Source organism: Dipodomys ordii, unplaced genomic scaffold (genome assembly GCF_000151885.1).
Source record: "Dipodomys ordii isolate 6190 unplaced genomic scaffold, Dord_2.0 Scaffold54, whole genome shotgun sequence".
In the NCBI taxonomy this organism is placed as follows: domain Eukaryota; kingdom Metazoa; phylum Chordata; class Mammalia; order Rodentia; family Heteromyidae; genus Dipodomys; species Dipodomys ordii.
The window spans coordinates 130,057-153,946 of record NW_012267270.1 but is presented as its reverse complement, the minus strand read 5'-3'; the positions used below and the strand labels follow the sequence as shown (position 1 = coordinate 153,946).

Genomic DNA, 23,890 nt, shown 5'->3' with positions numbered 1-23,890 from the left:
AGGTGATAGAGCCGGTGACCCGCACAGCCATGACCACAGCCAGCAGCGCTGTTCCTAGTTGATAGAGCCAGTGACCTGCAGGGCCAGGACCACAGATGGGTCCACTGACTTCAGGCCTAGCCCTGCTCTTGCACTTCTCTGTGTGAAGCCAGCCAGGCCCCTGCTACCTCCTCTCCTGCTTGCGGTCCATGGCACCTTCTGGTGAGTATGACTGGTCAGGCCCAGAAGTCAGGGCCATCCAGAGCCACCTGGGGAAGTGCTAGAGGGACTGAGAGTGAGGCTACCTGACAGAGGAGCGGCAAGCACACCTCCCCATGGCAGAGGTGGCAAGAACAACACGAAAAACTCAGGTGCACGGCTCAGATCAGAGTCTGCACCCCACCTTCCCCTTACAGCCAGGCTGAGCCTGGGGCTGGTTCTCCCCGGGTGCTGATAGCATCTCCCTCCCTCTGAGCCTTCCAACAGGAGCCGGGAAACGCTGCTTGCTCACCATTCATCCCAGCACCACAAGGCTGTGGAGAGGCAGGGGCCCCCAGGGCAAGCCCACAGCCCGTGGATCACGCAGAGGACCCAGGGGAAGACAGCCTGGCACCATCTGCATCTTGGCATGCCATCCCCTGGTCGCCTGCTCCCAGCCCAGCCACGGCTCACCAGGAGTGAAATGCTTTGTTCAGATGAAGGAAGAATGTTCCCACAAGGAGAAGGCCACCTCACAATGGCGAGAACTCCCTGTCACCGCAGCAAGGCCCAGTCAGAGAGCTTGACAGGACAAGTCGGGTGCAAGATTCATGGCTTTGAAACTAGATGCTTCCTAGTACATACGGTGGCAGTGTTTGATGCCGGCTTTGTTATTATTTATCCATATATCCTTCCATCTTCCCATCCATCCACCCATCCATCCATTTACTCATCTATCCTGCCATATTCCCATCCATCCATCAGTCCACCCTCCACCCTCCACCCTCCCATCCATCCATCCATCCATCTGCTCATCATACATCTATCATCTACTCATCCATTTATCCATTCACCCATCTATCTATCCATCCACCCACCCATCTATTCATCCGTATATGCATCCACCCATCTATCCACCTACCCATTCACCAATCCACTCATTTATCCATCCATCCATCCATCCATTATTCATCTACCATCCATCCATTCTTCCATTCACCCATCCATCCATCCATTATCCATCCATCCATCATCCATCCACTCATCCATCTGCTAGCTACCCATCCATCCATCTGTCCATTATCCACCCACACACATCCATCCATCATCTATGTATTCATCCATCCATCCACCCACCCATTCATCGATCTACACATTCATCCATCCACCCACCCATCCGTCTATCCATCCATTATCCACCCACTCATCCATCCACTTATCCATCCATCCACTCATGCATCTGTCATCTACCCATCCATCATCCACCCACCCACCCATCTGTCTATCCTCTCATACATCCTTCATCCATTATCTACCTACCCAGCCATCCTCCTTCCCATCCATTCATCCTTTCATCTATTCATCCATCCATCTATGCCTCTTTCCTTCCCCTCATCCATCCATCTTCTCCCAATTATACATTTTTTGTGTACCTTTTGTCAACCCATCCATTCTTCAACACACCTCTCAACCCTCCAGGTCAGTTCAGGCAGCCAGCCATACACATACACCCATGTCCCCTTGTTCCCTTTACACTTTTCCATTGAGCAAGTAGACACCCATCAACTCATGCATTGGCCTGTCTGTCCATCTGCCCATTCCCCTCCATTTGTCCAAATGTCTTCATACCAGAAAACACTTAGAAGAAGTGAGCGTCAAGCCATCCAGCAGTTTGGGACACTATAACCACTTGTTACATGCTAGTTACTACTCTCTATATGTTCAGCCAGCAATCTTTGTGTCTGTTTGCATAACTAAGGTAATTTCTTTAGTACAAACTTTTATCTCCAAACATTTTTCTGTCTTTATTTTCACTCATTTGCGCAAATGTTCTGTTTATCCATATCACTCATATATCCATTTCTGAACCTGCCAGTTTATCCATCATCGTGTGTCCCATCTTCCCACAAGGCCAGCCACATATCCAGTTGTGCTCACACACCTGTGTACATATAGTCACCCAAGCGAGTCTGTAATTCAGATAGTTATTGGGCAGTCAGCCCTCATTGTTTACATTTCCCACCCATCCATTTTCTCCTCCAACTAGGTCCTCCTATTATTTACTTAATCACATATTTGTCTACCAATCCTTATAACTATAGCAACACATTTGTATTGACTTCCAAGTGCTTTCCTCTGTGTGTGTGTGTGTGTGTGTGTGTGTGTGTGTGTGTGTGTGTGTGTGTATGCTGCTTGTTTTTGGGCTTGAACTCAGGGCCTTGGGTTCTTGCTTAACTTTTTCACTCAAGGTTAGTGCTCTACCATTTGAGCCACAGCTCTACTTGTGGCTTGTTTTTGGTGGTTAATTGGAGATAAAAGTCTCACCACCTTTTCTGTACCAGCTGGTTTTGAACCACAACAAGCCACCAGTGCTGGGGGTTCATCAAGAACAGTTTCCACTTTCATAGTCCTGACATTTCAGTGGAAACAAACAAACAAATAAACATATTAGGGGATGGTAAATAGTACAGAAAACATTAATCAGGCTGAAGGGATGTATAACAGTCACAGAAAGTCCCTGGGGAAACAATAAGCAATTGCTTATTTTGCAAGACAGAGAGACAGAGACAGAGAAAAATGCCCGGATTTCCAGGAACAAAATAGAAAAGTTCTGATTGAAAGCTATCCATCTCTTTGACAGTTCATCCAGCACAATTAATCCACAAATAGATTCATTGTCTATTCATTTCCCATCTATTTATCTAATGTTATATTTGCCTATTTGTATATCTGTCGATTTGTGTGTGCATTATTTTATGTATTCATTCTTGATAGACTTCTATTAAATTATCGTCATTTATCTGTCTATATTCTACCCATCTACTCACCATCTACTGACCCATTTCATGTATTCATTGCTACACCTACTCATTCTCCATCCATCCACACATAAATCTATTCATATTTTGGTGCTCCTGCTCATTCATCGATTTGAGTTTATCAGCAGCTGGGTTACACAGGTACACTGTGTATATTCAGTTGAATATATGAATATAATTACAGCAGAACATGTGATAATTGTGTGTTCAGCTGACTAAAGCTATCACTCATTCTGATATGTTTATATCTTTACCAGAATCGTTGTTGGAGATTTTAAGTACCTTACCTACTTTTCCCAATCTATCCATTTGTTCACGTACCAACCAACCAATCAACTATCCATCTATTTTTCATCTATCCATTGGTATATATCTATCTACCCATCCATCTCTTCCATCCATCTATCCATCCACCTACCCATCCATCTATCCATCAATCTGTCCATTGATATGTCTACTCATCTACCTATCTATCCATTCATCCATCCATCCACCCACCTATCCATCCATCCATCCATCCATCTACCCATCCATCCATCCACATACCCATCCATCCATCTACCCATCCAGCCAGCCAGCCAGCCAGCCAGCCACCTATCCATCTATCAATTCACCAATTTGCCTATCCATGAATTTATTTATGGTTTTTCTCTACAAGCTTGTGAACAGAGCAGCATCTAGGGAAAGGCGCAGTGAGTGGTGGGGGTGGGGTGGGGCGGGGTGGTGGGTGGAGGAGGCCAGAGAGGCTCTGTGGCTTCTGACAGAGACATGTCTGATTCAGAGCGGGCGAACTCCGAATGTCCCACATGCTTACGAAGGTCAAGTGAGCCAGAACCAAGGCTGTGGCAAGGGCGGCGGTGTTCGTGATGAAGCCCTGTTTTGGGTTGTGGCTGGGGCCAGCATTCAAGGGCTTCTTCCCAGATTCTTCTTGAATGAACTGGCTATCTCCCTCTGTCTCAAGTCCCACTGGCGCCTGGAGGAGGAAGAGGAGCTGGCGGTGGAGGAGGAGGAGGAAGGAATGCCAGAGCAGGGAGAGAAGCAGAGCACAGAGGCCGACCAGGCCGGAAGGGAGGTGTCCTGTCTGCCTTCAGGAAGGAGCAATAAGCGGGGAGGAGGCTCTGCTCCCCCTGGGTGGCATCAGCGGACCCACTGCCCAGGAAGGGGCCGCCATTGCCCAGTCTTCACCCCTGGCCCCTGGCAACGCTGCCGCGCTGGGGGAGAAGAGTATAAAACTCTCCCGGCTCAGGGGAGAGGCGTGTGGAACTCACCCTGCTCTGAGGTAGCATCTACATAAGTGACATGTTCAAGTGAAATCCCCTGGATAACTGACTAAGTCTGAAAGAAAAGGGAGAGGGAAGGAAAGAACAGAGCAGAGCAGAGAGAGAGAGAGAGAAAGACAGAGACAGAGACAGAGAGAGAGAACTCAACCTACCCAGGCAGACAGGGTCTCCAGAAATGTCAATTGTCTTGTGTGTGTGTGTGTGTGTGTGTGCGCGCACGCGCCCACGTGTGTATGTATGTGTGCACATACATGTGTATGTGTGTACCTATGTCTGTCTCCATACCTAACGGCCAATCCCGTCTCAAGAAGGACCTGGGGGCGGGCATCCTGCCTGTCCTTCCCTGGGGCTCGGTCCTCCCTCCCTGACTGCTCGCCCACTTCCCAGTGTGGAGGAGGTCAGCCCATGGAGCTCAGGCAGGCCTGGACTGGCCCCCAAAGGGCCAGGCGTTTTGTGTCCCACCTACCTCCTCTGGCCAGGGCTCCGTCCACTGACTGCCTACACCCAACGTCGCCCCTCGAGTGCCCCCAGGCTGGAGAGAACCTGATCCTGACAAAAGGACTCTGGACGCTCCTGGGGCCACCACCGTCCAGTTCCCCCCAGACAGGCCCTGACTCTGTCCACCTCGGGTCAGCTGGAAACCCAAGGCCCACTTCCTCACAGAGGGAGTGCCAGGAGGCCAGAGCCACCCCCCTTCTGCTGGGAGCCCCGGGTGCTTGAGCAGCTCCCAGGGGTACCCCCCAAACCCCACGAAGAACAGAGGGTGACTGTCCTCTGGGAGTTACTGTGGACGGACTCATGAGAGAGCCCAGCACAGTCTGCCCCCCCCCGCCCCCAGGTCCCGGCAGCCACCCGAGCTCACAGGGGCTTGTTCTGCCTCTCCAGAGCAAGGAGGCAAATCCACCGCACACCAGCGGGCTCTGGGCCGGCTTCCCTGGAGTTTCCCCTCCCTGCCCCCAGCTTAGAAAGCCGGCAAGGGCCCAGCCCACAGAGAGTGGAGATGGGGAAACTGAGGCCCCAGTGGGGCAGGCCTCCTCGCCAGCCCCAGGAAGCAGTGGCCGCGGGTGCAGGGTGTGCCCCCGGAGTCCGCCGGAGCCCTCTCCAGCCTGCCGCCCCAGAGTAAGCGTGCCACAAAGACGAGGCCCCAGGCCAAGTTCTGGGGAAGCCGAGGCAGAGGCTGCCTGCCAGGGCCAGAGGAGAGGGAGGCTTAGCATGCCACCTGGCCAGCACTGACCGAGCTGGGCCACCTGTCCCCAAAGCCTCCCAGTGCCACCTGGAGCCGTGGGGTCGGGGGTCCTGGCTGGGGTGGCGCTAGATCACGCGGCGCGTGCAAGAGTCTGCCCGGCCTCCCTCCCCAGCAACCCCCCCCCAGGCACCAGGACTCAGCCCCTCGTGGAAGGGGGGGGGAGTCCACAGACAGGGTTTGCACTGTAGACTTTACTCAGAGTCTCAGGCAAAGCCGTGCCCAGCCTGTGCCAGGGCTAGCTCTGTCCCCAAAGGACAGAGGCCTGTGCAAGGGCCTGTGCGGCTGAGCATCTGGGCAGGGACACAGCGCCTCCCCTGGGAACCTTCTGCAGCTGGCAGCCAGGAGCCCCGGGCTGGGCAGGGCTGAGGGGGACGGGGAGCCGGGGGCTCCTGTGTGTTCTGAGATCCTCGCTACAGCGCCCCAGTGTCCTGGTCTACGTGGCATAGGAAGTCTCTGCCCGGGCGGGGCTGTCCTCCTGGGGACCCCCGGGGGCTTCCCAGGCCCTGCACTTCCCCCAGGGAATTAGGGACTTCTCCCTGGGTGGACAGTCCCCTGTTCCCTGAGTTGGCGTGGAAAGGGGGAGCCCTGCCCTGTGTCTCGGTTTCATTCTGAAAGGTGAGCACCACGCGCTCCCTCGGGACGCAGTGAGCAGGACGTCCTGGGGGGGGGGGGCTTCAATCCTCCCGGGGCCCAAGGAGTATCCAGTGCACTGCCAGCAGGCGTTTCTGATGGACGGGCACAGGTGCCCCCAGCCCCGCCCTCCCTGAACTGCACCAGGATGCCTGAGGGTGAGCCGTGCCGCCGGATCGCAGCAGCCTCTGCCGAGACAGCTGGGGGGAGCGGGGGGGGGGCAAGGAAGGGCCGAGGAGCGGTCAGGCCTCGCCGTGCCCTTCTAAGGGCATGGGGGCGAGAGTGCCCAGGGCAGGGCTGGGGCGATGCCGGCACAAGGACACTGGGAGCAGCTGTCGCCTGCCCGTCCTTCTCCATGGACCAGCAGCTTGTGTCCTCCCCTGGCACAGGCCTGGCGGGGCTCCTCGTGGCCCTCCTCGACCTTGCACACGTCCTGTGCCCCCCACGCCCAGGATCCCCTTGGAGAACAGCATGGCCCTGAAGGCCCAGACCCCGGCCAGTCCCAGCGTGTCTGTTTTTCCTCCGTGCCCTCATCCCTTCACAGAGAGGCCTCCGTGCGAGCGTTGTGAAAGCATCTTCCTGGCCGGACATCCCTGCCCCCTGCCCCCTGCCCCCTGCCCCCTGCCCCCTGCCCCTGCCCGGGAGCCGGGGCAGGCATCCACCCCGCCAGGACGCAGGGCCTGGGACATGGCAGGAGCCGTTCACAGGAGCCCTGCGGCCCCTTTCCCGCAGTGTCTCTGGGCCTTGCGGCCTCTCGCCCACTTCTCACCCCGGTTTGCTTTCTTCCTACAGCACCTTGTGGCTGCAGAGCCCTGTCCTGGGCCTGGGCTGCCTTCTAGCCTCGCCGGGGAGTGCCCCAGTCTCCCTCTCACCCCGCGAGGCCCTGCCTGTACCCCAGCGTGCACGGCCTTGTTCTGAGATCCGGTCTGACCCTGACGCCTGCAATGAGTCTCCCCCCTCCAAGAGGGACCAGGGCCGCTGGGTGGGGAGGGAGGCGGCTGCAGGAGGGGGGCAGGGGCCGCTCCAGACCCGCCTGCTCATTGGGGCTCCATGCTCTCCCACCAGCACCTCCACGGGACAGCCCTCAGCCCCTCCCGGCCCTGGGTTTGGATCCTACAAGCTCATGGGGGACCAGGCCTCACTCGGCTGCAGTGAACTGAGGAAACAGCCATGCAGGGCCACCCCTGCCGCCCGCCAACCAGGCCCCCCTCGGGGCAGGCCCCCTGTGACCCCTCGGAGCACAGCTTCACCCTGAGCACTGGCCATGGTGGACAGGTGGCCCTTGCTGCTTGTTTCTTGTCCCTCTCCCGCCCCATCCTGCCACAGCCCACGGCCCCTGGCCCACAGGACAGATGGGTCTCCACTGCACCCCACCCAACAGGGAAGCTTTGGGGAGCCAGCCCTTCCCCTGCGGCCCCTCAGACAGGTCTGGCATGGGGTCCCAGAACCCTGCCCCGCCCAGAACACCAGGCTCCCACTATTCTGGTCCAAGACATGGCGCCCACCAGGCTCCTGGGCTGGGCTTTGCTGAGGTGGAGCCAAGGATGCTCACCCTGCGGAGTCTTCGGGCAGCAGCTCCTCCCGCTCCTCAGATCCCAGGTCTCCCGCAGCCTCCGCCATGGGCCTGATGTGGGTGCGGTGGGTGCAGTGCAGGCGTGTGGCAGGGTGTGCGTGTGTGTGTGTGTGTGTGTGTGTGTGTACGCACCCTGGGTGCCGGCCCCTGGGCACTTCCCCCTGGGCTGGCCGAGCCCCCACCCCACCAGTTTCACTTCCCCTTTCAGTGGCAGGTTGAGGTTTGGGACCTATCAGGGCCTGGGGTTGATGTTGTTTTTTAATCTGTTGCTACAAGAAAAGAGAAGAGGATGGGGCGGGGGGGGGGTCACCCAAACCCCAACCGCTCGCCAGGAAGTGTTGAGTAAACTGCGCTCGGAGGTGACAGCGCGGGAGCCGGGTGGCGGGCTCAGGAAGCCCCCACAGCCCTGCAGGACGGGGGGGGGCACAGTGCTTTCTCTTTGGCTTGCCCTGGTGTGCAGCGGCGCTTGTAGGATTCAAACCCAGGGCCGGAGGAGCTGGCACCTGTCACGGGGTGGAGGGTGAGGGGGGCAGGGCATGGCCTAAATGACTGTGCAGAGAGTGTGAGACCCGAGCACCCTGACACACGCTCTGCCCGCCCTCCAGGCCTGGGGCTGGTGACCCCCCCGCCCCCTGCACCCCTGCCGTCTGAGCTGACACACCTTTGGCATCAGGATGCAAGGCGACTGCCCTCCCTCCCCCGCGGTCCTGCCCACCCAGCGTCTGCCAGCCCCCCCCAGCCCACCCAGCGTCTGCCAGCCCCCCCCCAGCCCACCCAGCGTCTGCCAGCCGCCCCCCCCAGCCTCATGCTCTAGAATTGACCGGGCAGGGGTCAGCGTCCCTGCTGGGGGGCAGAGGCGAAGGCTGCTCCGTCCTCAGAAGGGGCAGAGCCAGGGTGACAGCCGGGCAGAGGAGTGAGGTGTCTCCATGCTGCAGAAACCTAACTGAGCAGCTGCCTTGCAGAGGTGCCAGGACAAAGAGGGGCAGGAGGGGAGGGGGGCGGGGGATTCAGAGAGGGAAGAAGGGCCCACAAAGCATCACTGATCAGGAGGAAGATGGGGTGCCCCTCCCCACCCCCACACACCGCAAAGGAGGAACAAAGCCGCCAGCAGAGACACTTGAGGGCCAGGGCCTGGCACCCCACCCCGGAGCCCAGTGGCTTCCCCTCCAGCCAGCCCCTTGGGGAGTCTTGAGCCTGGCACACTCAGGTCCCCAGCCCTTCTTTGGTTGGGATCATGCATGGCACGTGGCTGAGCCCCATGGCTTTGGTGATGTCTTCCCCATTGTGGGGCCTCCGGGCAGGTCCTCCCGCTGGTCGGCGGGCTGCTTCCCAGCCTCTGTCCCCTCCAGACTTTCCCTGGGCCTGTCAAGGCGCTGGAGGGTGAGGTCCCTCTCTGGCCGCCCTTGCGTGATGTGTTGAGAATGAGGCCCTCGGGGCTCAGGGGAGACGAGGCGCTCTGCCCCACGGGGTTGAGGGACAGGACCCTCAGAGGCAAGGGGGACCCCCACGGATCCCTGAAACCCTACCACCTGTTTAGTTATCAGCTCCGCTCCCCGCTGGCAGGGAGTGTGGCCTAGAGAGGGCACCACAAGCAGGAAGCCTTCCCGCCGGCTTCCCGAAGCCTCTCAGGCTCTGCACACACGCACGTGCACACACGTGCAGCGGCAGCGTGGACCTGAAGCCCTGACGTGGCTGCCTGGTCCGCTCCCGACTCCCTCTGAGATGGAAGGCTTTGCCTGCCCCACGCCCTGGCCAGACCCCACCCAGCCCTTGAGAGGGTGCCCGTCCCATCTGCCCAGGCGGGGGAAGAGGCTGACCCCTTCTGTCACGTGCTGGAGTTGACCCCATCCTCACGGCACGCCTTCTGAGGAAAGCCAGGCAATGAGGGGCCCGCGGGGAGGAGGGGCCCGGGTCACTGTGACGGTGTCCTTGCAGAAAGAGGAAATGAGCCAGACCAGGAGAATGCCACGTGGAGACCAGGCAGGGGTCAGGCGGCGTTTCTACCGGACAAGGATCACCAGCAACTGTAGAGCTAGCTGACCCGGCCCTGGACAGATTGCCCCCAACAGCCTCCAGAACCAGCACCGGCCTCCTACCCTGGGGCCTCGGGCCTCCAGCCTCTGTGCCGTGAGGGACTAACCTCTATGACACAGGCTTCCAGCGCCTCACCTCCCCTGCCCGCCGTGTGTCCAGCCAACGGCCCCTGCCCTGCCAGGGCCTCGGACGGGGAGACCTCCCTGTCCCCAGGACAAGCAGGTGAAACCCCTGGCCAGCCCCGAGGTGTGACTTAGTTTTGTAATTCGTATAAAAGAAAGATCATGAAGGGATGACATTGTCCAAAAAGAAAAGGAATGTGCTCATTATCTGACATAGGTAACTTTAACCCCTCTGTACATCACCTTTATAACAAAAACTAAATTTTTTTTAAAGAAAAGACATAAAGAAGTGACTAAGGTAAAATGAGGTCACTTGGGTGGCTCTAATCTTTTTTCTTTCTTTTTTTTTTTTTGGTCAGTTGTGGGGCTTGAACTCTGGGCCTGGGCGCTGTCCCTGAGCTCTTCAGCTCAAGGCAAGTGCTCTACCGCTTGAGCCACAGCGCCACTTCTGGTTTTCTAGTGGTTTATTGGAGATAAGTGTCTCATGGAGTTTCCTGCCCGGGCTGGCTTTGAACCATGGTCCTCAGATTTCAGCCTCCTGAGTGGCTAGGATAACAGGTGTGAGCCACTGGCACCCGGCTTGCTCTAATCTTGTTAGTCTAGGGAGGAGGAGATAAGGTCAGGGAGAAGACAGCACCAACCACCAGCCACAGAGAGCCAACCTCCTCGGTACCTCGGCCTGTGTCGCTCTCGGGGAGAGCCGGTCAGCTGGGGGGAGGGGAGACTGCTGTGACCAGGCCTAAGGCCAGGCCTCACTGCACCCCACTCTGGGCCAGGGCGTGGGGAGGGGCTGTCCCAGACTTGTCCCATGACCCCATTCCTGTTTCCAGTGAATAGGGCACAGGCCTTGGGGGTGCAGAAGAGCCCCAGAGCCAGGCCCAGACCCAGACCCAGAGAACTCCATCTGCAGGGATAGAACCAGTAGGTGACACAGAAGGGGTCCCACAGAACGGGGGGCCAGAGGAAGACGTTGGGGCATGCAGGCATGAGGCAGAAGCTGAGTGGGTGGGGAGGGTTAGGACCCCTCCTCAGGGGCTTCTGTCTGGTCAGTCCTGGGGGGGGGCCTGGGGCACCAGCGGGCCCCACCATGGCTAGCAAGGCTGTGGGGCTCCTGGGAGGCCTGTGCTCCTCCCTCTACACTGGCCATGCGTGAGCTGGGGGTGCGGCCAGCCCGGGCACGTGCCCAGGGGACACGGAGAAGGGAGTGGGAGGGATGTCCGCTGGTCAGAAGGCAGACATGTGGGGAGAGACCTCAGAGTGGACAGGTCTGGCCATGGGGGGGGGGTGGAGGCAGGGTGGACCGGTGTGGTCCAGGCAGGAACTTAGCAGATACCTGGGAGACTCTGTTCAGAAGGTCCTGGATACAGATGGGCCACGGGCACGGAGCAGCCCAGGCCTGAGGGGAGGCTGGGACTTCAGAGCTCAAGCTGTTGTGGCAAGGGTCAGAGGGCAAGGGTCAGACAGCCGGGCCCGACTGGGCCCCTGTGTGGCATCCCTGAGCCCTCCCTGACCTTGGAAGGGCCTCCTGGGTATCCCCTACAGAGTGAGGGGAGCACAGGGCCACTCAAGCTGGAGAAGGAAGAGGCGACCTCAAGCTAGCCTTGGAGGGGCGCAGGCAGAGGCCAGGGCCGCTGTGGGGTGGAGCAGGTAGACCAGGAAAAATGGCCGGAGCTGGGCGTGGCAGCTCACAGCTCCTTGGAAGGTGGAAATCGGAGCTCAGCTCAAGACCAACCCGAGCGAAAGTGGACGAGACTTTCATCTCCACAGACACTCCCAGAAAGCATTGAGGCTCTAGCTGAAAAATAAAAAGAGGGAAAAAAAATAGGGCTAGCCGGGCGTCAATGGCTCACGCCTGTCATCCTAGCTACTCAGGAGGCTGAGATCTGAGGATCACGGTTCAAAGCCAGCCCAGGCAGGAAACTCCAAGAGACTCTTATCTCCAATAAACCACCAGAAAACCAGAAGTGGCACTGTGACTCAAGCGGTAGAGTGTTTGCTTTGAGCTGAAGAGCTGAGGGGTAGCGCCAGAGTTCAAACCCCACAACTAATAAAAAAAAAATAGGGCTGAGGGCATGGTATGGGGCGCAGAACACCTGCCTAGTAAGTGTGAGACCCTGAGGCAAATCCCAGCGCCACCAGGTACGTGGAAGCCCCGCATCCTTCATCCATACCTGCTCCTGCTCCCAGTGCCCCCTCCCGCAGGCCAGCCCCCTCGCCCTCCCTCCCCCCTCCCTCTCCCTCCTCAGGCCCCCCCTTGATTCCACCGGGCTGGGCCTGTGCCCTGCGGCTAGTTTTATTTTTGTTTATTTCCTTACTCCTCACGTCCGTCCTGGTCCTGGTCCGTCCTGGGGCTTGATCTCGGGGCCTCACACACTCAATTGTCTTTTTCTTTCACGGTTGGTGCTCTATCACGGGAGCCAGGCCTTGTGTGCCAGCACCTCGCAGGCTGCATTTCTTAAGGACTTTGCTGCCCAGGCTGGCTTCAAACTTGAATTCTCGGATCTAGCCTCCTGAGCAGCGTGGCTTGCGCCTGGCTGGTCGTCTTGTGCTTGTGTTGACCCCTTGCTTGCTTTCTGGTGTGACAGGACATTGGGGCTGGTCCGTGGCACTCCGCCTGTCCCTGCCGTCTCTGTGCCCCTGGAGGCCCGGCCCGCGGGTGCCACCGGCTTCCCCCTGCCTGGCACTGGTCACTTGAGCTGTCAGTCAAGTATCTGTTCTTCCCCCTGACTTTGGACCTCTGGCCTCTGTTACCCTTGCAGGAGTTCCTCGCCCACCCCTCTGTCCTTGTCCTCGCTACTTGAGCAGACTGCTGTCTCATCTCCACCCGTTTAGCCTTTCCTTGTGGAAGTCCACCCCGCAGCTAGCACCGTGCTGCCTCCAACTCTGGAGGTTGACACAAACCTGGTCCCAGGTCCACTGAGGGCTGGGACACAGCCTGCTCAGTGTCTGCACCACCCAGGAGGCGGGGGAGTACGTGTGCTTCTCCCCCTTCCCCCTGATGCACCCCACCTGCTGAGATCTTTCCAGAACGTTCTAGATCTCTGCTGAGATCCTTCTAGCGCTCAGAGTTGTTGACGACAGCTGCGTGCTTCTCGGGAGAGACCGGCTCAGCCCTGCTGTCGTCACCCCAGAGGGACCCCTGAGGGACCCCTGAGGGACCTCCAAACAGCGCAAGGCAGAGCAGTGGGTGTGCAGCTCTGAGCCGCCCACCACAGGCCTCTTCCACTTCATCCATCCATTGACAAGTGTAACCAACACCCACAAACCCACGATCCCATCCAAGAATGGCCACGTCCCCCCCATTCACAGCAGCTGAAGGGCTCTCACCTCTGCTCCTGGCTCTGCCCTGCCCCTCCATCCCAGGAACTCTCTGGGGAGTGTGGTCCCCGGGGATATAGTCTCTGGGGAGTGGGGGGGTCCCCGGGGAGGTGGGTTCTTGGTCTCCATGACTCAGGCTGTGCTCTGGCCACCGTCTGTCCTTGATGTCACTGTAACCTGCCCTGTTCCACACAGGCCATGCCCGGGCCCTCGTGCTCAACTTCTTGCTGTCCTTTGCCCTGGCCATCACCTTGCCCTGTCCCAGCCTGCCATGGGCACCATTTAAAGCCCTTGGGGGCTCCCAGATCCTAAGCACAAGCCTGGGCTGGGGCTTGTCCCCTCAGCATCCCCCAGGCTCCACGTCACCCTGCTCCAAGCCTGCTGGCCCCACGGTAAGGAGGGGCTTCCCCCAGACCCCACGTGCTCTTCGGGGGGCAGTCCAGACCAGCAAGAAGGCCCAGGGAGAGGGTCCCGGATGCTGGAAGGGTGGGCTCTGGTGGGCTGCACAGAAGCAGAGACCCAGCCCTCACCTGGTGGACCGGCCGCCCACGCAGGCCAGCCCCCATGGGAGGGTCAGCCCGTGGCCCAGCCAAGAAGCCCAGCACTGAGCCAGCCCTAGCCCTCTAATGAGAGGTCCCCATGGTAGTGGGGCACCATTAATGCTGTGGCATGGGAGCAAGGACCCGATGAACCTTTCTGCCTCAGCCTCTTCCCCAGGGACGGATGCCTGCCTCAGGCCGGGCAAAGATGCGGACTGCAGGCCGGGCAGGCCAGGCAAGGACGCGGACCGCACGCCCGGGCAGGCCGGGCTCACAGGGTGGGACGGGGCAGGCCAGGCAGCCTGGCTCACAGCTGCAGGAGAGGCTCGAGGAGAGGCGGCTGGGGGGGAGGGTGGCTCCCGCCGAGGCAGAGGTGGCCTGCCTGGCGTATAGGGCAGGGCACCGGCTGAGGTGCCCAGACAGGACACCGGCAAGCCACTAGGACACAAACAGGCCCTGTGGCCGGCTCATCTGGCCCTGGAGGGTTGGACGCACCCAGGCCAGGACTCCAGGTAGAACTTCCTAAGCTCTCTCTCACCACTCTCCCTCCACGGCCGACGGACCCCAGTGGACCCAGGGAGCCAGACCACACCAGTCACGGGGATACGAATCCTTTATTGATCACAGAGGTGAGGCAGGGCCTCAGGGGGCCCTGCTGGGCCACCCCGCTGGGCACCGGGCGCTCGGGGCAGGGGCCTGGACGGCAGGGACCTAGGACTCGGATTCAAACATCTTCTTCCGGCCCTCCATGCCGGACTTCTCCTCGATGTTCTTCCTCCAGTCACCCACGTCACGAAGGTCCCGCTCCTGGGGTGGTCCAGACAGGCCTCAGGCCCAGGCCCACCACCCGCACACCGCCTCGGCCTCCCCTCCTCACGTAGGGGGCGGGGCTGACCCCGCAGCCCGCAGCTGTGGTCGCCATGGGAGCCCAGGCCTACCTTCTCTGTGTCCTCCTTCTTGACCTGCTTCAGGTTGGCCCGCAGGTCCATGCACACCTTGTGCTTGGAGCCCAGCAGCGCCTTGAGCATGGCGTCGGCGGACATGCGCACACGCCGCAGAGGAGGTCTCTTGAACTTGCCCCTCAGGTCGAACAGCTTCTGGTTCATGTCTTCCAGCTGGCGGGGAGGAGGGTGGGTGGGTGCCGGTAGCCACCTGGCCCTGCCCCCCCCGTGCCGTCCCTGCCCCCCCCGCCCTGTGTCTCCTGGTCCATCTCATCTGGCCCACCCCTCTGTCACCTCACCCTACCTTCGCATCACCTTTACTGTGTCCCCTGGCCTCACTCCTGGCCCTGCCTGCTCACCTCCTTGCTGCTCTTCTGCACCTTCACCTCCATGTCGTACTTCTCCTCCTCTGCCACGTCGATCTTAGCGTGCAATTGCTTGCAGAGCTCCTGGGGTGGACAGGCAGCAGGTGGGCAGCCACCCCCCCCAGAGCTGCAGTGCCCTCCCTCCCGCCTGACCCCCATCCCTCCCCCCGCCTGACTCCTGTCCCCTGGAGAAGCCGAGGAGGCAGGTGGCGGGCAGGTGAGCTGTGGAGAGCCAGTACCTGGACTTCAGACATGGAGCCAGGGATGTGCAGGGGAGGGCAGTGCTCGGACAGGTAGTTCTGCTTCTCCGACTCTCGGCGGCTCTCCTCCTTCTCCAGCTCTGTGGCCGCGATCTGGAGCATCACGCTCTGGAGGGTGGTGGGGGTGGGGCCGATGTGAGAGACCGCAGCCTAGTCCGGCACCCCGCACCCCGCACCCCGGCACCGCCCCACCGCCGCCCATACCCACCTTCAGGTGCTGTCTCCGGGCCGTGATGGCCCTGTTGCGTTTCTGTGGGACAGGGCGGAGGGAGGAGAGTCAGGCTGCTGATGGGGTCCCTGGTAGGTGGCTGCAACCCTGGCTTTCAGCAGCGTCCAGTCCAGGGGTGGGGGGCTGCACCTGGCCCTGCCCAAGGTCCCACTCCCCAGCCCAGGCCTACCATCCGACCCCAGTGAGCACAAGGTGTGTGGGGGGGGGCTGGAGGTGGAGATGGGGGGGCCTGGCCTCAGAGCCATGGCCATGAAAATGGGGACAGAAGCCAGAAGTGTCCTGGGCCTGGCCCCTGGGGCCTGGGTGGGGGAGCAGGGAGGGGATCAGGTACACTGCCTTCACCGGTCAGGCACGGTGGCCACGCCCCCCGCCAGTATTCCCAGGGGGCGGAGCACTTTTAGGGGAGTCTTCTCTATCTCTTGAAGCTCTGCCCTCTGACCTTTCCCAACCAGATCCTGCCCCCCACCCCTGGTGGTACTCACCTCCTCACTGTCCCGGAGGTACAGGGGGTGGGGGAGGAAAGAGAGAGGTCAGGACAGGAAGCAGGGGTGGGCCTGTGGGGCAGGTGCATTGCTGGGAGCAATGCAGGGGTCACCCGGCCTCCCCCAGGGAGAGGGGCTGGTCAGCAGGGGTCGCTGCCCCCCCAGGGAGAGGGGCTGGTCAGCAGGGGTCACCACCCCCCCAAGGAGAGGGACTGGTCAGCAGGGGTCACCCCCCCAAGGAGAGGGGCTGGTCAGCAGGGGTCACCCCCCCAGGGAGAGGGGCTGGTCAGCAGGGGTCACCCCCCCAGGGAGAGGGGCTTGTCAGCAGGGGTCCCCATGCTGGGTGCCACTTACTCCCCCATCCTGAAGTCTTGCGCTTAGAGGCTGTAAGATGAGAGAGGCCGAGGCATCAGGACCTGGCCAGCACAGCGTCCCAGGCCGCACCCACCTGCCCTAGCTCCCTGCCCCAAGTCCCAGGGACAAGGGCCTGGAGGAATCCCGGGGTGAGAAGTAAGAGGAGATGTGTTTCCAGAATGTCCCAGGCGGGGCCTGAGGAGCCCAGCTGTCCCCACAGACGCAGCACAGGTGCCAGCGCCGCAGCTATTTTTAACTCTGCTCCTTTGGCATTGGACTTGAAGACAGGGAGGAGAGTGCGCGCCGTGCGGTCTGGGGGCTCCTGCCCGGCTGGCGGACCCCCAGCCCTCCTGCCAGGGGTCCCACACCCAAGTTTGGACATCAGAGGCCTGTCCGACACCCCGGCCTCCTCCGAAGCTGCTCCCCGTGTCTCCTCCCCCCGGGGCAGAGGCCCAGAAGAGCTGCCGGTGGCCCCCTCTGCCCCCCACGCCTCGGCCCCCGCGTGCTAGAGCAAGCTTCCTTGCACATTCTCCTATGCTCTGGCCGTCGGGGCCGGGCCGGCCTCACCTAGAGTCAGGGCGTCAGGGCCGGGAGTGAGATCCGGGCCAGGAGCAGCGCACTGGGCTGTGGCCCCGTGGGAGGGGTATAAATGACCTCCGGCAGGCCAGGCCCCTGCTCAGAAAGGACATGAAGTCCTCCTCAGACCAATGGGGGCACAGCAAGCCAGAGAAGCCCCCACCTGCCCGGCGGCCGTGGCCCGGCCCTGCACTTGCCTGTCCAAGAAGTCTTGGGGTGGGGGAGGGATTGGGTTGCTCTATTTAGGTCTCAATGACGAGTCTGAGATGCCGGACTTGTTCTTGAGAAGAGCCTGGGGACAGCGAGTGAGCGTGGCCTCGTGTGGCTTCGTGTGGGGCTTCTGACAGGCACAGGCCCGGACATCAGCCCAGGGCCTACACACCTGGGGGGCCTGGCCCCTGACATCCTGTCCCCCCCACACTGGTGTCCCCTGTGCCCTCCTGTGTGGCCCCGTGGTTCTGCCCCCCCAGATCCCCCGGGCCGGCCAAATGCTGTCTCCCTGGCCACCCCCCAGCAGATCGCCCCCAAGTCAGCCCAGAGCCCGCTCTGGTGGTGGTACGGGGCACGTGTCCCCTTCTGTGAGCCTGGACCTCCAGTCAGCCCCCGGGGCCCTGCAGGGTGGACCCCATGAGGCAGATGCTCCCCTCCGTGTGACCATGCCTGTGCCTCTGGGAGCCGGGCACGAGGTCCCCCCGAGACGGGCCGCTCCCAGCCCGCCCCGGCACCTCGCCCGAGGCTCCTCACAGGAGCTTGGAACCCATCCTTCAACCACGGGGTGGTGGCGCCACCACTCTGGGAACCTCCCTCTGACCCTGGGGGGCCTGGGGCCCCGTGGCCGCCCGGGCAGGCCCCGCGCCCGCCCTTCTCACCCGAGAGGGGGCCTTCGCCCCTGGCCCGCCCTCGCGGGCCCCGCCCTCCAATCCCCATCCCGCGACTCGCGTCCTCGCCGAGCCCTGCCCGCACCCCGGCCCTTGGGGGCCAGAGGGGGGTTGGAGCCGCTAAAGCTGTCCAGATGTGTGTGTGGGGGGGGATTAGGAGGTGCGTTCTCAGCCAGGGCTGAACTCCCAGAGGCCCCTGAGCACTTCCGAAGACATCTGCTGCCCCCTGCTGCTCATGTGGGGAGGCTTTGTGCCGCTGGTCCCCTGAAGGGCCTGGCGCTCCGCAGTGGCCCTGTGCAGGGCCAGCCAGGTTCCCCACAGGGCATCCCTACTGGCCAGAGCTGGGGAAATCTCTCCCTCCTCTGTGGGGCCCAGGCCTCCTTCGGCGACTCAGGCCTGCGTGTGGAGAGGTGGCACACACTTCCCCGCGTGGCCACGCTGCTGGGCCCGCCCTTCGTCGGCATCCCCTCCACCCACTCAGGCATGGCCGAAGAGTGTTTATTACCCAAAGAAACCTTGGGACAGTCTGTTGAAGGGCCTGGGCTCGGCCTAGGGAAACTGAGGCCTGGAGCATCTTCAGGAGCCAGGCACAGGCAGGCGCAGGCGGGGCTTCAAGGCCAGGACAGCGTCCACCTCCTTGGGGGGCCGCAGGCTGTGCCACTGAGTGATGGGCCTCCGAGCATGGGCCAGCATGTCCGCCCAGTGCTGCAGCGACTGCCCCGAGGCCCGGGCGCCCAGCAGCACCTTGCCCACAGGCTCAGCCCGGAGATGTGGGCCACGGGCCCAGACGGCCAGCACCAGGTCCACACTCTGCAGAGACGGGCCGGGGTGGGGAGAGCATGTGGTCAGACCGGCCACGCGTGCACACACGTACCAGCTGCTGCCCCTGAGCTCTCCCCGTCAGCTGCCCACCTGGATCTGACCGACGGGCACTGGGAAGCTGAAGGCCTGGTTGAAGTAGGGGGCGGCTGTGCCCTTCCGGGGAGAGGTGGTCCTCTTCTTCCATTTCCTCTGCTTCAGCACGAGCTGGACCTTCACATAGGACTCTGGAGGCCCACAGGGGACAGGGGAGGTCTCACCATGGAGAGTCCAGCACGAGGGTCCCAACCCTCTGTCCACCCAAGTGAGCAGAGGTGGCTCTCACCTGCCAGCCCGGGACCCAGGCCGCGGGCCTCCAGCACCACCACCGTCAGGCGGCCCGAGCCGGGCACGTACTGCAGGGACAGGCACAGTGCGCCGCTCCGCTCGGGCTGCAGGCGGTGGGAAGCCGGGGGAGCTCCATCCGGGCCTGGGGCGCTCAGCCCCCGCGGGCCCTCCCCTTGAGCCTCAGTCTCCCCCCGGGGCACGAGGCCGGGCTCCCCTCCAGCTCTGCCTCACCTCCGCCGTGCCAGGGGGGCCCAGCTGATACCAGCGCTCCAGCACGTGCTGGAGGTCCACGGCGGCCAGAGGCAGGTGGAGCTCCCCCAGGGGCTCGTGCTCCGAGAAGCGTCTGAAGTCCAGCAGCCGCACCTGCAGGGCTGCTCGGGGCAGCTCCTCCTGAGGGACCTGTGGGTAGGGCTGTGAGCCGGGGCCGGGCCACGCCGGTCAGACCCTGCACCCCCCCCGGCCAGCCCAGCTCCGTCTCCCCCACCCGCCCCTCACCCACCCCCACCAGCCTGGCAAGACTCACGGGGAAGCGGCAGGTTTCCTCGAACACGGGGCAGAGCGTGCCACGGTGCACCTTGCTCTCGTGCCCTCGCCCGGCCTGGGTGGAGATGCTGAGGCGCGCGTAGGGGTCCGCGGTGCCCTCAGCCTGCAGGTCTGCGGCGCGCTTCAGACCCACTTTGATCTGGGAACCGGCAGGTGAACTAAGCCTGGGGGAAGAGGGCGCAGCGACCCCCCCCCTGCTTCATCTAGCCTGGCAGAGCGGCCTCACCTCCTGGCTCCCAAAGTCATATTCTAGAGACAGCAGGACACGGCCCCACTGCTGGCCCCCAGCACTGGCCTCCACAGCGTCCACATCTGGCTGCACCTGGGTGCATGGGGACAGGGCAGACTATGTGGCTGGGACCACGGCATGCAGGACCGCGCCCCACGGGACGCCTAAACCCAGCACTCACCACCCCCTCTTCCAGGCCCGGCCACCAGAAGGGCTTCACCAGACTGTTCAGCCGCAAGCAGACACGGGACAGCTGGGGCCCCATGGCCTTCACCGAGAATCCGCTGGGCTCCCCCGGGACCACCTCTGTCCCTCCTTTGCCCCGTGTTCCCCTTCCCCCGGGGCTTCCACCTCCTCCCACGGGTCGGCGTGGGCCCCTGCCTCCTGGGAGCGGCCGGCGGGGGCTGGCCGCAGGAGGCCGCTCCTCACCAGGTGCGCAGCTGTGCAGCTCTGGGAGATGCGGCCCAGGCCCACGGTTTCCTTGTCCCCCGGCTGTTTCCGGCGGCGCTGGCGGCGGCGGCAGTGGAGGGCGCAGAGCAGACAGGTGACAGCGAGGACCCCCACAGCCAGGGCCAGGGCAACAAGGCCCCAGCCAGGCCCTGGGCCAGGGCGTGGGAGGCTGAGGTCTTTCCATGGCTGACCTCGGGCCTCCCTGGGCAAAGCCAGCCCCACGCCCCCGTGGGGGGTCCCACCACTCACAGGGGGTTCTGGACACGAGGTCTGGAACCAGCCCAGGCGTGGCTGTGGTGCCGGCCGGGGTCGGGGTTCCGTGGGGGTCTGGCGTGAGCCCCATGTTCCGCTCCTGCTGGGTGGGAGAGGGCCATCTGTGCAAGGGCCCTGGGGCCTCCGCCGGCCATGCTGCTGGGCAAGGAGGACGCCTGGGGTGGCCAGGCCGGGCTTGGGAACCCAAAGAGAGGAAGGCGCTGGGCCTTGGCCAAAGCAGTGGCTAGTGCCCAGCCTCCTGGCCACATAGGCCAGGCCTGGGCAGTGGGGTCTCTGCCCTTGCCGGCACTCTCGCATGGGCTGTCTCCTCTGCAGGGAGGCCTTCCCCAGGGTTCATCTCATCCTTGGGAGAGGGTCTGCCCCCATGGGAGAGCAAGCCCATCCCCCTACCCTGCCCCCCGGCCCACCAACGTGTCCACACGCAAGCCACAAGCGTGCCCACAGTAAACCACAAACGTGCCGCCGGGTAGACCTGTTCACTGTGGCCCTGGGCCCAGAAGCATTTGGGACATGAGGAAGGGGCTGTGTGGATCAAAGGGAGCCCGGGGTCCTGGGATCGGGGTCGGGAGCTTGCTTTAGCAAGCCCGGCTGAAGCACTTCCCTGGCATGGGCACCGGGCCAGCAGTGCCTGGAGAGACGAGGGTGAGGCCGGGGTGGGGGGGGCGGTGTGTGCGGGGGGGGGGGAGAAGGGGGGCACGGGAGGGCCAGAACATTCCTGTGCTCTGACTCACTGCCCGCCCAGACTCGCTTACCTGCCTGCTTGCCTGCCCGGCCACCTTGGCACCTGCCCGGACGGCTGCACCCCACCTGCCCCGGGCCCTGGGGAGGCCGAGTACCTGCAGGCCAGCTCCTCCCACCCAGGAGCAAGGAAGAAAGGGAGGCCGCTGCTGGACAGGCCTCTCCAGCTGTGCCCACAGAGCCTGCCGCCGCCTCTGCCATGCCCAGCAGACTGGCCGTAAGGGCCCAGAATGGGGATGACCAGGTGTTGGGCTGGCTGGCACCCCGACTGCTGCGCTAGAGCCTGGTGAGAAGAGAGGGCTCCACGGTGAACCCCTACAGGAGACCCGCAGCAGCAGCAGAGCTGTGCTGCCCAGTGCACTGAGGGAGGCAGCGGTCCCGGAGCCACACACCCCTCAGAACCGGGGGGAGGCCCGGGCAGGAAGGCAGAGCGGGGGGGGGGTGCCCCACGCCCAGCCAGGGGCACAGAGGGCGGGGCCTGGGTCCAACGCTGCTCTCCCCGCCTGAAGTTTGGGCCGCTGCCTTGGGATTTGGTGATGGCCCTGGTCTATCATTCAGTCATGAGCACCCGAAGATGGTGGGGGAGAGGGCTCTGAACTTTCAGGGCTTGCAGCCCCCTGCCTGCCGCCCCCACCCCCTGCCTGCCGCCCGCTTCCTTTCTGGGGCCACTACAGATGAGCCCTGTAGCTGGCCTGTGGCTCTGAAGCTGCCTGGGGGCAGTGGTAGCACTGATGGGCAGGAACTTCTGAGGGTCTTATGGTGTCCCTAGAGCAAGGCAGCCTCCCCCACCCAGAGGCCAAGGGCATCTTTTTTATACCTGTGCACTCTGGAAATATAATGGTATTGATTGAAGGGTTTTGGGGGGGGGAGTTGGAGGGGGTGGATGGTTGTGGGACTTGAACTCAGGGCCTGGGAGCTGTCCCTGAGCCATCTTTGTGCTCAAGGTTAGCGTTCTACCACTTGAGCCACGGCACCACTCCCGGTTTTTGAATGGTTAATTGGAGATAATGAGTCTCACAGACTTTCCTGCCCAGGCTGGCTTTGAACTGCGATCCTCAGGTCTCAGCCTCCTCAGTAGCTAGGATGACAGGTGTGAGCTACGGGTGCCCAGCTGTTTGAGGTTTTTTTTAAGCGTTGGGATCCATTGCCACACGATCTCTGTGTTTATGTACACATGGGCACCTCTCCCCGTACCCTTGTTTGGCCTCTCTCCCTCGGTCTGAGAGCTGGCAGGCAGGGACAGGGAGGGCCTTGTTGTGGTGAGGGGCCGGCCTTTCTGAGCCGCCTGGTAGAGCTCCCTGTCAGAGCATCACAGGGGCTGCCTGGGAAGGCCTGGAAAACTTGTGGTCCCTCAGGACCTCCAGGTTCCCGTGGAGGTAAAGGTTTGGGCTGTGAGCAGCCACCAGGTGGCGCTGTCCCCCCTACTGGCTCCAACTGCTTGGTGGTGCCTGGCCTCTGGACGGGGGCTGGGGGGGACGGTGGGGGGAAAGGACCCGAGAGCCCTGGGCAAGACACACATGAGGAGCAACTCATGGGCACCGTGCCCAGGGGGTCTCTGTCCCCTCTTCTCTTCCCCAGGGACTCAGCTGCCCATTGCTAGGACAGCTGCCACGCCTGCTGTCCATCTGTGACCCTGCTAAAGAACTCTCTTGTGATGGGCCCTGTCAGACCCCGGAGTCCTCCCCAGTGGTTCCTCCCCACCCTGGCCCTTCCCCGCCCGGCCTGCTCAGCCCTGCCTCCTCTGGGGAGCCCCCAGCCCTACACCACAGCCCCCTCCCCTCCCAGCACCCCTCCCAGCTGGACCCCAACAGAATAACAGCACTGGGTCCCATGGCTCAGGACTTGAGCCTGCTCCCCAATTCCCCCCCGAGTTCCACTGGGCTTGTTGGTCTTCCGGGGGGGCGCACGGCTCAGGCCTCTCCCGGGAGGACCGGTCCCCCCACGTGGGGGGCAGTGCCCTCTCACCTGATGCCCGCCGTTCACCGCGGTCAGCTGGCCTCGGCCGGCCCTGCTATCGGACAGTGCGTGGAGCCTGCGGCCGGGGTTTTGCGTTGGCTCCGTCTGGAGTGGAAGGAAGGGGTGTGGGAGGCAGGGCTTTGGGGAGCCCCACCTCGTGACTGGGGAACTCCCCTGGGGAAGAAGGCTCCCCCTTCAAATCCTAAAGCCCGGTGTCTGGATTCTCGCTACTTCCAGGGGTCCTGAGCCCCACCGGGCTCAGCAGGAGGGGGTGAAGGGCACACGGGGTGGGCCTCTGTAAGGCGCGGCCGTGGGCTGCCAGCCCCTCGGCCTGCTCACCTGGACACAGCGGTGGCCACGCCACCGCCCAAGCCTCCTCCGGGTTCTGGGCTTTGTCGGGCGGGGTGGGGGGCATGAAGCCCAAGGCCTGCCACAGTGCAGTCTAACCTCAGAGCCGACCGTTTGCTTCTGTTGGGCCTGGGCAGGGTTTGCCGTCCAAGCTCGCGAGCCCCCGGTGCCAGGCCAGTAGATCAGGTCTGGTCACTTCAGGGCTGAGGCCACGATGGCTCACCAACGCCTTATCTGTGGCTGGCGCCGGAGGTGGGACCAGTTAATGCTTAACGAGACTCGTCCAGCTGAGGCAGGCCACAGGACGGGGCAGGCAGAGGCCAGGCTGCGGGGTCCTGGGGGGCTGAATGGCCCCAGCATGTCACCCCACGTGGACACGTGCGA

General features: G+C 62.3%; 3 protein-coding genes across 4 annotated transcripts in view; all 3 read right to left on the bottom strand.

Annotated features, from left to right (window-relative positions):
* The window catches only part of Lsp1 (lymphocyte-specific protein 1), a 33,033-nt gene extending 25,166 nt beyond the window's left edge, over window positions 1–7,867 (bottom strand). For both annotated transcript variants that reach the window (XM_013020992.1, XM_013020993.1), the window contains exon 1: window positions 7,705–7,867. In XM_013020992.1, the coding sequence (XP_012876446.1) occupies window positions 7,705–7,772 (68 nt within the window). In that variant the 5' untranslated portion in view covers window positions 7,773–7,867. The remainder of the gene's footprint in view (window positions 1–7,704) is intronic.
* Window positions 7,868–14,449: 6,582 nt separating this feature from the next.
* On the bottom strand, window positions 14,450–16,377 carry Tnni2 (troponin I type 2 (skeletal, fast)). Its single transcript, XM_013020997.1, has 7 exons — window positions 16,370–16,377; window positions 16,016–16,022; window positions 15,513–15,554; window positions 15,284–15,412; window positions 15,039–15,128; window positions 14,677–14,853; window positions 14,450–14,545 (listed from the first exon to the last, which is right to left on the bottom strand). The coding sequence occupies exons 1-7, from the start codon at window positions 16,375–16,377 to the stop codon at window positions 14,450–14,452; spliced, it is 549 nt and encodes a 182-aa protein (XP_012876451.1).
* A 2,022-nt stretch (window positions 16,378–18,399) lies between these two features.
* Syt8 (synaptotagmin VIII) lies at window positions 18,400–23,573 on the bottom strand. Its single transcript, XM_013020856.1, has 11 exons — window positions 23,412–23,573; window positions 23,168–23,263; window positions 21,249–21,485; window positions 20,441–20,546; window positions 20,171–20,340; window positions 19,739–19,834; window positions 19,493–19,651; window positions 19,201–19,368; window positions 18,968–19,073; window positions 18,736–18,869; window positions 18,400–18,633 (listed from the first exon to the last, which is right to left on the bottom strand). The coding sequence occupies exons 1-11, from the start codon at window positions 23,571–23,573 to the stop codon at window positions 18,400–18,402; spliced, it is 1,668 nt and encodes a 555-aa protein (XP_012876310.1).
* Window positions 23,574–23,890: the final 317 nt, after the last annotated feature.

Coding starts and splice junctions, on each gene's coding strand:
- Syt8 (XM_013020856.1), bottom strand. CDS start 23,573: ATGCCCCCCACCCCGCCCGACAAAGCCCAGAACCCGGAGGAGGCTTGG. Junction 21,486..23,167: donor CGGTGAACGGCGGGCATCAG/GTGAGAGGGCAC, acceptor TCTTCTCACCAG/GCTCTAGCGCAGCAGTCGGG. Junction 20,341..20,440: donor CCTCGTGTCCAGAACCCCCT/GTGAGTGGTGGG, acceptor GCCCTGGCCCAG/GGCCTGGCTGGGGCCTTGTT.
- Tnni2 (XM_013020997.1), bottom strand. Junction 15,413..15,512: donor CCCGGAGACAGCACCTGAAG/GTGGGTATGGGC, acceptor ACCACCCTCCAG/AGCGTGATGCTCCAGATCGC. Junction 14,854..15,038: donor TGCAGAAGAGCAGCAAGGAG/GTGAGCAGGCAG, acceptor CCTCCCCGCCAG/CTGGAAGACATGAACCAGAA.